Source organism: Parasteatoda tepidariorum, chromosome 4 (genome assembly GCF_043381705.1).
Source record: "Parasteatoda tepidariorum isolate YZ-2023 chromosome 4, CAS_Ptep_4.0, whole genome shotgun sequence".
Taxonomy (NCBI): domain Eukaryota; kingdom Metazoa; phylum Arthropoda; class Arachnida; order Araneae; family Theridiidae; genus Parasteatoda; species Parasteatoda tepidariorum.
The window spans coordinates 52264605-52276558 of record NC_092207.1 but is presented as its reverse complement, the minus strand read 5'-3'; the positions used below and the strand labels follow the sequence as shown (position 1 = coordinate 52276558).

Here is an 11954-nt window from a genome sequence, read left to right as displayed (position 1 = left end):
ATCTTTTTAGTATTTTGTCGAAAGCGCGTTTTTTTTTCACGAATTTATGTATTACGAATTTATTTGACAATTTTTGATTTATATCACGAATTTATTTGTTTTACTAGAATTTATTTGTTTATGCAGGTTTTTCCATTGCAATTCGCTTATTTCAATTTTTAACAGACTTGAATATGAAAGCCAAAATTTTAACCTTTTTAAAGAGATATCAGTTTTAGAAATTTTATCTTAAGATTTTATACTATAGCACATTTCTAATAGGTTTAACGAATTACATGTCATTTATTTGAATTCAAATTTATTTTAATGACTTAGTATTTACTAAAAAGATGTAATTTTTTTTTTAAAAAAAAAGTTGTCATATGGATTTGAATGATTGTTTTGAATTCTTAGAATTTTATGCATTTGCAATGTACCTAAGTTAGTAGCGAGCGAAGCGAGCTTGGTTTGCGAAGCAGACCAAATAAAATTGCTAGCAATTTTTGGGGGTTGGCGAGCGTTAGCTAGCAGGGGGCGCAGCCAACTAGTATTTAATAATTTTTGCTTGTGCTTTGTAGTTATTTATTAAAAAAGACAAATTTTTTTAATCACATATTTAATTATATTATATTTAAAGTATTTTCATGTTCAATATGATTTTGTTAAATTGAAAATTTTGGTGTTGAAAAAAAATTAATTTGACTTTAATATTTATAGTCTAAGCGACCATTTATTGAAGATACAGATTCCTCTCAAGGTGGTGAGTACTGCCATTAAATTTAAATAAAAAAAATGTAGTTATTTTTTTAACAAAGATTTTTTGTAAAGTTTTTGTGAAGAAAATTATGTTGTAGAACCTTGATCAATTGTTTCTCTTGGGATCATTCATTATGAAAATAGGAAAACAACAAATGCAGGTTAACATAAAATGTCAAATAATGACATGAAAATTTATAAAAAGTAATTTATTTGAAAATTACTAAATGTACCATGTGTATAAAAAAATTGAATTGGAAAAAAATATGTACTTTCTGCAACAATATTTATGATGCAAAAAAAAAAAGATGAATATACATATTTGTTTAAAAAATTTAGAAATTTCGATTTGATTAATAAATTTCCTACATATGAGGCAAATATTGATGTTCATTTTCTGTGAGTTCAACTGACTACAAAAAAATTCCTCATTATTTCAATCGCTTCTACTGCAATCATTTTTTAAATTGCCAGCACCGCAAGTTAGTGCATTTTCATTAACTGATTCATAAATATCAAACAGAATTTTTGAAGCATTTTCCCTAAACTGTTAAAAAATTTTCATTTTTCTTCTTCTTCATAATTAGAATCAGTTACTGTTTTTCTTCTCAAACCCAGGTAAGTTCAGTATTTATTCAGGCAATGCATAAGGAACAATAAATCAAGGTTCGGCTATATTAATATAGTTATGATAGTTATTGATTATTATAAACAGGGTTGGCTTTTTGCCGGCAGAAACTGGTTTTTGCCACGCCAGTGGCAGAAATTGGTTATAACCGGCAAATACTGGCAGAAACTAAAAAAACGTCTATATTAGTTCTAGTAATTGCTTAATGACATTTTGTTTAAGTAAACTGAAAAATGTAACTGTAACTAACTTTTTAATTCATTTTTTGTAAATAAATATTGCTGATGATAAAGAGGACAAAGGAATTGATCAGGTCATAAATAATCAATTGATCTACAAGGAAGTCAAACACCTGCTACTATATATAAAACCCATCTCTATTGCCCTTGATTTAGTTCAGAAGGAGAACCGTTCAATTGCAGATGCTTGTGATATTTGGATTAATCTAATAAAGGAAGAGAATCTTGATGGCTGTTTATGAAAAAGAAGTGACAAACAGATTTAAACAGGCAGTTACTGATTATTATTTGCTAGCTTATATGCTGCAACCAAAGTCTTTGGGATTAAAATTATCATGTGCTCAAGAAGAAAGTGCCAAAATTTTACTGGCCAATATCAACCCAGATTTTGTACCTTATGTCATAGCTTTGCAAAACAAATCAGCCCCATTTCCTGAAACTTATTTTTCCAGTCAAGTTTTGACAACTACCCCAGCTGCAACATGGTGGTCCAGTTTTAAAAATTATGCAATAGATAAAAGTTTCACAAATCTTGCTTGTTCCTTGATGGCAATGCCTACTAGTTCTGTTAGACTTGAGAGAATCTTCTCAAAATTTTCGTTCCTGCATACCAAATTGAAAAATTGTTTAGGTTTAGAAACTGCATCAAAACTTGCCTTTTGTTATAAATTACTGTGGAGTGCAAACAATGTAATATTTGATTTTGAATGGTGATAATATTGTAACTAAATTGTACTCTGTTTAACATTTAATTGTTTTTTTTTCTATGAATTATCCATTGTATGTCAATCTCAAAGCTTACTTTAATGTCATTTTCTGAATTTTTGCCAGTTTCTGCCGCAATTGTGGCAGAAAAGTGTTTCTGCCATGCCAGTTTTAACCGGTTTCTACCAGTGGTTTTAACCAACTCGGCAGAAACTTGCCAACCTCGATTATAACTAAGATATGATTTATATAAGTGATTCATATGTTATTAAATGTATTAGAATATATAATAGAATGTATTAAATTCATAAGTATGTTGGATTAGGGGTGCACAACCTTTTTGAGTGAAGGTCCACTTGCACAGCAGGTAGATTAATGAAAGGCCACATGTATACTTAGTCATGTTAGCAGCAAATAATTGTGCATTATGTTAACCGGCAAATATTATTTTTGGTATAAACATTTGTGTTCTAAGCACAAAATTTTTTAGTACCTTTAATTAGTTCTCTATGCACGAAGTTTTTCATTAAACTTAATTACATATTTTCAGAAAATTAAATACTTTTAAATATTTAAACTTATTTAAAAATTAAAAAAACAATTTTGAAAAAAAAATTCTTCATTTTTTATAATAATTAACTTATCAATATATATCGCTCATGGATTTCAAGTTTTCATTTTTAGGGAAAACGCATAGAAATGCTTTAGTTTGCTTGAACGAAGATAACCTTTAAGTTGAATTATGAGTTATGCAGTATTGCTGCTGAAAAGAATGTGTATTTTCATATTTACACCTGTTCTTAGTCCAAAACGCATGTTTTTTAAGTTGTGCCACTAATACAGCTCATGAGCGATATGTATATATATATATATATATATATATAGCACAATAAAGACCAAAAGAAAAGAATTAATAAGTTTTATTTTCTGTGCATAAGCTGCAAGTATGTGGAACTCATTAAATAAATTAAAAAATATAATGAAAACATGGAAAATAATAAAGATTAAGAAAAGAGAAGAATAAAAATTATTAAAATAAAATATTTTTAAAAATATTTGGAAAAGAAAAGTTCATATTAAAAAGGAATTTGTTTAAAAAGCCGAAAACAAAATAAGGAAAAGATATAATCTTGTCATCACCTCACACAATTGTATCTGTAATAAGGAATGCTTTCTAATATTGTATTAATATACCCAAAGCAAAATACATCAATACAATAATTTGAGGAACATTTTAAAAAATTGAAACGAAAATAGAACACATTAAGTAAAAAAATATGAAATTAAATAAATCAAGCAAGAAACAGAAAATAAAAAGTTAGAAAAATACACAACAAAACACAAAATGTAATCTTTAAAGTGAGTAGCGAATTCAAATGAACTTGCATGTACCAGAATCTTTCAAGAATAATTTATAATAATTTCGTAATAAGATTGCCAGATTACAAAAAGTGCATGTAGAATTTAAAGCATAAATAGAGGGACATTTTATGGCATGTTCTTACTGCAGCACTGATGCCCGTTTGATTTGTTAGTCACCTTGGATTGTCCCAAGAATGAATGTGTGCAAGGTAATAATATTATACTGGATAATTTATAATTAATAAGGTTGATATTTAATTATACAAATTTAATGATTTTTAGAAAATTAACATTTGTTTAAATAAAATGAAACATAATTATGCGGTTTGCACAGATTTTTAGACACAGATTTGCACAAATTGGATTTGCACATGGTAAAAATATAAGTTTAGTCAACAAAGAAGTTTTTAGTGAATTTTTAACTAATAATAAAAATTGACCCAAATGATTTAATATAGAACTAAATTACTAAATTTGGGTATCTATTGTTTTTTTGTCAAATTTTGAAAGAGTTTGTATGTTTGTTTTTTAGATAAATAAACATTACTACATATTCTTTTAATTCTATTCATTTGATTAAAAATGTTGTTTAAATAAATGTTTTTAGAAACATTAGAATTCCAACTAACTAGTTTATTTATATTAAAATTAAAATAATTTCTTTTATCATATAAGTTGACAATATAGATATTTTCTTCTTTTTTAATACCTAAATCCAAAAAATTTAAATTAATATTTTCATCATGATTATAAAGCAAGATTATAAGCAATATTAGAAAGCACTTCTTTTTGCGTGAGTTGATGACGAGATTATATCTCTTCACTATTTTGTTTTCAGGCTGTTTAAAAATGTTTTTTTTTCCCCCACGTAAATTCTTTTTTTTCCCCCTATGTAAATTATTTTTTTAAAATTTTAGTAATTTTTTATCTCTTTTCTTAATCATTATTATTTTCAATGTTTTCTCTATATTTTAAACTTAAGTAAGCAGTTTAAAAAAATCGTTATTTTCCTAAAGTTTTAAAATTTTTTATAGTGCAATAACATTGTGTTAAAATATTGGGATTAATTTACAAATGCATAGTACCAACTGCCGTAATGATAAAAAAATAACTGATATTTACGATGAAATATGCACAAATAAATTGCATACAATAGTGATTATTTAAATTCACGTGGCGTATTAGCATCGTAGTTAAAATAACGGGATTGTCACAATCACCAAGAAAAGCACCACAATAAATTTTAAAAAAGAATTACATTTATGATGAAATCAGTATGAATAAAGTGTGCCAATAGGTAATTATTTAAAAGCGTAATTTAAAACTCGCATGTCATAACAAAAACGATAAAAAAAATTTTTAAACTATGGGAGAGTACATCGCAGAAACTGCTGATAAAATGATTAAAAATAACTTGGATTTACAATGCAAGCGCAAATTAAGTACGGCAAAAAGTGATAAATTAAATGCGCGATTTATAACTCACGAGTCGTAATGTAATAAATGTAACAGGAATTTATAAACAACGTGGAAATTAGTAGTCATAAATGCCAAAAAAATGTCTCTTGGATTTATGATGGAATTGAAAAAAAAAAAAGCACTTCAAAAAGTGATTATTTAAATGAAAGATTTGAAATTTGCGTGCCGTAATAACGTAATAAAAATATGGGATTATTAAAATGATGTGTAAAAACGTACCAATAACTTCGTTTGAAAAAAGATGAAAATGGCAGAAGCAAAAATAAAACACGACAAAGAGTGATAAATTAGATAAGCTTACGAGTGGTAATATCGTAATAAATGTTTTGGGAATTTATAAAAAGGCAATATAATGTACCTTTCCTCTGCTGTTAATACTGGAGAAGAATTTTTTTTTTTTTTTTAATTTTTCCTCTCCTTTTTAAAGTTTGGTTTCATTTTGCCTACACTTTACTAAATTTGCCATATTTAAAGCACTATATAACATAAGGGGAACTACTGATTATAGTTCACATAGATAAAAAATATTTCAATGTAGTTTAAAATACAGTCGAACCCCGCTATAGTGAATCTGGGATATAGTAAACACTCTGATGTAGTAAACTTTTTTAGTGGTCCCGTCTGTACTCCTATTCAAATAATGTTATTTTTAACGCTTATAGTGAACAGCTGAGAACTTGGAAATCGGTTATAGTGGACTCAAATTTCATTTCTCTAAATATCTTTTTCAGTCTTCCATCTTTAAACTTGCAGGTGTTGGGACTGAAAATGAATGCATTCCTATCTATAGCTGAAGTAAAATCAGCCAGAAATGTCCTTGATATGTTTTTTTCTACAGAAAATGTTGATAAAAAAAATCTGTCATTCTTTGCACATTGTAGATAAGAAAATTTGTGAGCTCTATTTAAAATCAAATTGAGTTCAATCTAAAATCCCAAATTTGTTTTCATAAAAAGTGAAATTAAAACTATTTTTTAGCTATGTAAGTACTTTTTTCATTACTTTTTGCTTTATTATCTGTTAATTAGTTAATAATTTTTTAATAACTTATGTAAAATTGCAAACCCAATTTTCAATCATTCAACTGTCTTTATGCAAAAAATGTTCTTCAAAAAATTTGGATATAGTGAACCATCGTTTATAGTGGACGCATTACTGAGTCCTCAGACGGCTCACTATAGCGGGGTTCGACTGTATTTCTAAAAGTTAAAATATTGCCAGTTAAATAATTGATTAATAAATATTTGTCCTACTAATTGATTAAATATGCACATTTAAAATAAATTGTACTTCCACTCAAGAGAAATTGCTGCAACTTCCAAAACTTTTTGATATTTCACTCAAATCCTGTTTTTCTTTTAGCTATAGAGATTATTCCTACTAAGCGACAAAGAGAAACATCTGCTGTTGGTTTGAACAATAATTCAAGTGCAAGTATTAGTATACCTGCACCTCTTCCTATTGATAAAATAAAGCAAGAAAAGCCAGATAAGCCTGCTGTTAAAATGCCAACTCCTGCTCAGATAGCTACTCCAGTTGTCAGGAGTAATACCAATGAAACTTCCAACAACTCAAACACCTCTCAAGACTCGGGTGAAGTAGTTTTTACTTGCGCATCATGCCAGTTTCAGACTCACGATGATCAAGAATTTATGAAGCACACCCGCACTGATCATCGTAGTGACTTATCTATGTGGTGTAAACAATGTGGAAAATGTTTCAGTAATGCTGGAGTTTTGGTTTCTCATATTAAAGAGAGGGCATGTACAAAAGAAGAAATGATCTACAGATGTGGTGTGAAGGATTGCACATTTGAAACTACTAGCGGGCAAACATTTGTGCATCATTTGAGACATTGCCATAAAGGAAGTCCTTTCATTTTTTGTGTGCATTGTCAAAAAATTTTTACATTACCACATTGTCTTATATTACACATGCAAGATGACTGCCCTTTTAAAGATAAAAATAGAAGAAACCCAGGAACTGCCCCCTCTAATTCAACTAACTCATTACCAAAAATTGCTGACGCCTCTCCAATCATAAGGCCAATAACTCCCAATGTTACACCGAGAGTTCCAACCATATCTTCCGTTCGACCTGTAACTGCCTCAACTCCAACAATCCCTACAGGTATGAATGCTAGTTCAACACCTCGGGGTAAAGTAATGCCGTCGTCTCGAGGGCGTGGTCGTGGAAGGGGAAGAGGTAGGGGAAGACCACCCTCTAGCAGTAGTGATTCTGATGATCCAGATGATCCATCTTGGCGTCCTGAAGAATTACCAGGGCAAACTGGTCTGAGACGATCTGGTCGCTGGGCTAAGAGGGTGAATGATGTTATTAATGTTGAACCTAAACAGCCCAAAACATCATTGTCATTGAGTCAACTTGATTCAAATAAGATGTTAAATTGTCCTTGTTGTGATTTTATGGCTGCATTTACATCAGTTCTTGAAGATCATTATATAGCTCATCACAAAGTAGCGAACAAAAATGCTTGTTTGATCTGTCATCTTAAATTTGAAAACACTCGTGGATTTATTGATCATTTTGGTGATCATGCTAATGGTAAACTTCCAAATAAGCTACCTGTTGAAACAGTTTCCCAAGTAGGAAGCCCTGCTACTGTAGTCATTAGTACGGTACCAAATCGTAATAGTGTGGATGTTCAGGATGTAGTTGATAAAGTTGCTTCCAAATTAACTGTTGATGGTTTGGAAAATGTTGTCAAGAACCTGGCTGATGTGAGTGTTCTTGATCCAACTAAAGATCCTGATGTGAAAATACCATATCAGGCAGCAATCCATGATAAAAGTTTAAAAGATTCAAAATTAAAAACCATTGAAGAACTAAAATCACCAAATGACCTTGTTGCCATGAAGTGTGAAGAAAAATTGAAACATTTTTTTAAATGTGTCCTTTATAATTGTACTTTTACTTCACACGATCGCAATGACTATTTTATGCATTTAGATTTGGTACACAAAGGAAAGAGACTACACTGTTGTTACTGCCTCAAAGAATTTTTCTCAGGAGAAAGTGTTACTGATCATATGGTTGGTGAACACAGTAAACGTAACTATCAATGCAGCAGCTGCTTTTATCGAGCATATAGTAAAATCCATGTTCAGATTCATATAAAAAATTATCACACGAAAGATACTAACACTGAAATATATAGTTGTGAGCCTGTTGTAAGTGGTGCGGCTTCTCCAATCAAAGAAACAGATGATACATTGAATACAACTTGGCCTTACATTTGTGCAGTAGGAGAATGTAGTTACCAAAGCTTTGATCCCAAAGATTTCAAAATTCATAATGAATCAGTTCATCGAACTGTTACTGTTTTTTACTGCTACTACTGTAAGGTTGATTTCATTTCTCTCAAACGATTGCTTAATCATTACCGCTTACATGGAATCAATACATTTCAGTGTAATTACTGCATTCATGGGTCAGAGACTAAGGATGAAATTTTACTACATCTCTGTTCCATTCACGCTGACATGCCACTAAAAGCTTACATGCGTGGAACAGAAGAGGATGCGTCCACAGAGGTGCAACAAGTTTCTTACTCTGTGACAAAAGATTCGACAGGAAAAACAAACGACACTGCAATTACTGCTCCTATTGTTGAGAAAGATGCAGATAGCAGCGATAAAGTAATTGAAAAGCCTGTCAAAGTGTTCCAAAATTTTGAAGCAAGTTTGTATGAAGTAGTAGGCAGCACTTTCTATCCAAAATATTTAAAATCTATTTGCTCTGATTTAATATGTGGCATTCCTTATTGTTCAGAAAAGCTTGAAAATATGTCAGCCTACATCGGCCATTTAAGAAATATTCATGCAGCAGCAAATTTTTCATGTCCTCATTGCCCTGAAGTATCTGAGACTTGGGAAACTTTTATTACTCATCTTTCTTGCCATGGAGCTAACTTGTATGCTTGTGGTCTTGCTTCATGTGAATTTTTTGACTCTGATAAAAATAGAGTCTCAGAACATTTAAAAAAGCATAATACCTCAGATGCTAAAATTATTATTGTCAGAGAAGAAGATCAGGAATCAAAGCAAAATTCTGAAATTAAAGCATTACCAATTAATTGTCCCTTCGTCATTGAGGGAGAAAATTTTCAATGTTACTTTTGTTTGTATAAAAGTAGCAGTGCATGTATTATGAAAAATCATTTATACCAAGAATTGTATTACAAAAGAGTTAAATGTGACTATTGCCACGAGCGATTTGGGAGCAAAAACAATTTGAAAATACACACTTTAAAACAACACCCAGAAAGTCAATTAAACTGCTCTGTCATACCCAATCTTCAAATCGAAAAATTGGTTAAATTAGTTTTGAAGGAAAGAACTCTGGTATCTAAGAAAGGACCTTATACTTGTAAAAACTGTTCCAAAAATTTTAATTATTCAAATCATTGGCAAAGACACTTACCTTTGTGCCTTTCTCAAAATTACCAGCCTCATGAATGTGGATATTGTTCATTTAGTTGTGTGGATATAAAAATACTTCGATTCCATGTCGATGAAAAACATCACCCTAAAACTTTCCTTTCTCTCATAATTTCAAGTTCAACAATTGAAGAAGAAATCGGAAAGAAAATTCAAAGTACGAAGATAGAATGTTTGTTAGATATGATTGGGAAAGCTGCAGAAGATGAAAATGAGGCTATTAAAGATTGTTGGTTTGCCAAATTTTATGTTTGCAGTATTTGTTCTTTTGAATCAAACCACAAATATAACATTGAAAAACATTTTGAAAGGGCTCATGTCGGTGCCAAGGTCGACATGTTGAAAAGTATGCGTAAAATGGACATCCCCTCTGGTCTCTCTGCTGGATCAGATGATATTTCAAATGATGGTTCCAAGACATTGCCGGATTCTTCGAGTGACATTAAGCGTTATCGCTGTGGATTTTGCATAAAGAAGATGTTTACTCTACAAGAGTTAAGAATGCATGTTGAAAGTGTACATTCTGTGCGTGATGAAATGGAATACTTTTATTACTACAACCCAGATCTTAAGTTAGTATTGAATGAAATTGAGGATGTACAATTTGAATGCTCTTATTGTAAATCAGGGAAAGATACTTTAGCTGCAGTAAAGAAACATTGTGATTTAATGCATCCTGACAGTCCATTTAAAGTTAGGGGATTTGTTTCAAGAAATAGTGGATCCTCATTATCTGCTATTATTGCTTGCGGATATTGCTATCAGCGTCTACATAATAACACTGAATTAAAGAGACACTTAACTACAAACCATCCAGGTCAACCTCACAAATCTATTGGTGACTTTCCTGACGTACCTCGTAAAAAACGTTCACTCGAAAGTACGGAAGAAGATTTACCATATAAAAAGGTGCGATTTGGAAATCAAGTGTATGTTTGCTCCCACTGTGGAGCTGCTTACTCTAGCAAAGAACATATTGCTACCCATTCCAAGAAGTCTCATTCCCGTCTTCAGCTGGAGTTCTCAGTTGTGATGCCCTCTTCTAGTGGTGACTACGAGTCACGATTTTATAAATGCGAGTTTTGCCTTTTCACTGCAGAAAAAGATAACCTACTTAAGCACATCTCAACGAAGCACAAAATGAGAGTCACGTGTGGCCACTGCAATAAACGTTTTGAGTTTGCTTCTAAACTGAGAGAGCATCACGATGCGTGTCATAAGGGGCTGCCCGTGAAATACAAGCAAGAAACGGTTGGTAATGTTGTTAAACCGGAATTGAAAACTGACCAAGATTCCAATGATAAAAGTCCACTTCAAAATGAAACTAAAAATAAACCTCTTGATGATCTGAGTTGTGTGTTTGTAACTTACCACTCATCAGATGGAAGGCAATTAAAAATGTCTGTTCTAAGTTACTCACAACTTCACAATATTTATCCAAAAGTCATCCTTACTAAAGTGAAAAAAGATGATATATCATAATTTGTAAGATTTTTTTTTGCTTATTTTTCATCATCGATATCAGTTACGCTAATTATTCAGAAATTATTATTTTTTTTAATTTTAGTGTTAAAAGGAACGAAAATGTTTTTAAAATCAAATTTGTTCTTTCATTGTCTATGAATTTTACTGTCACATTTCATTATGCTTGTTTATTGCCTGTAACTTGAGGAATAAATAAATGTTTTTGCTATCATTTGAATTATCTTTAAATTATTATTATCTTTGTTATCTGATGTTAAACATTTCTTATGTATCTGTGGAATTGATATCTAAATGTTGACTTCAGAATGGTTAGTAAGACAATTTTTTTCCCTTTGTATTTTTGTTTAAGTGAGATTAATAGTATCAGCCTACAAAGAAAATTAATACTATTTATGATTCTAAAATTACTACGGACATTCTGATTCACCCTACTTAATAATTCACCAGGGAATAAAATGAAAGATTTAGGTGTAAAACATTTTTTCCAATATAATAATTTTGCGAAATATTGAAGGGAAAAAAAAGCTTATTTTATTATGATTTGTTTAAAAATTGTAAAAACAGAATGAAAAAAAAAATAATAATGAAGAAATTTTTAGAGAATTTTCCTTTTCTATTGTACTATTTACTAAATTTTATTATCAGACAATAAAATTTTAATACCTTTAAAATTAAAGATTTTCTAGTTCTAACTACTGATTACAGAATATTTTGTAAGTTGTTTAGTTTTTTCCCCTCTAGTTAAATTTGATGTTTTTTCTCTTAGAGAACAATTTGAAAAACTGATTTGTGGTTATTTTTAATCAAGTTATGAAATAATTAGTTAGGTCACTTAAAACAGCACATTTTTCTTCACTTTTT

At 30.3% G+C, this 11954-nt stretch overlaps 2 protein-coding genes across 3 annotated transcripts in view; both read left to right on the top strand.

The window, feature by feature from the left end:
• LOC107455967 (zinc finger protein 91) overlaps positions 1–11304 on the top strand; it is a 21590-nt gene extending 10286 nt beyond the window's left edge. For both annotated transcript variants that reach the window (XM_043043009.2, XM_071179798.1), the window contains exons 6-7: positions 697–739; positions 6511–11304. In XM_043043009.2, coding sequence (XP_042898943.1) covers positions 697–739; positions 6511–11090 — 4623 coding nt within the window. In that variant the 3' untranslated portion in view covers positions 11091–11304. The remainder of the gene's footprint in view (positions 1–696; positions 740–6510) is intronic.
• LOC107455966 (ran-specific GTPase-activating protein) overlaps positions 1–11954 on the top strand; it is a 237077-nt gene that overhangs the window by 48174 nt on the left and 176949 nt on the right. The window lies entirely within an intron of this gene.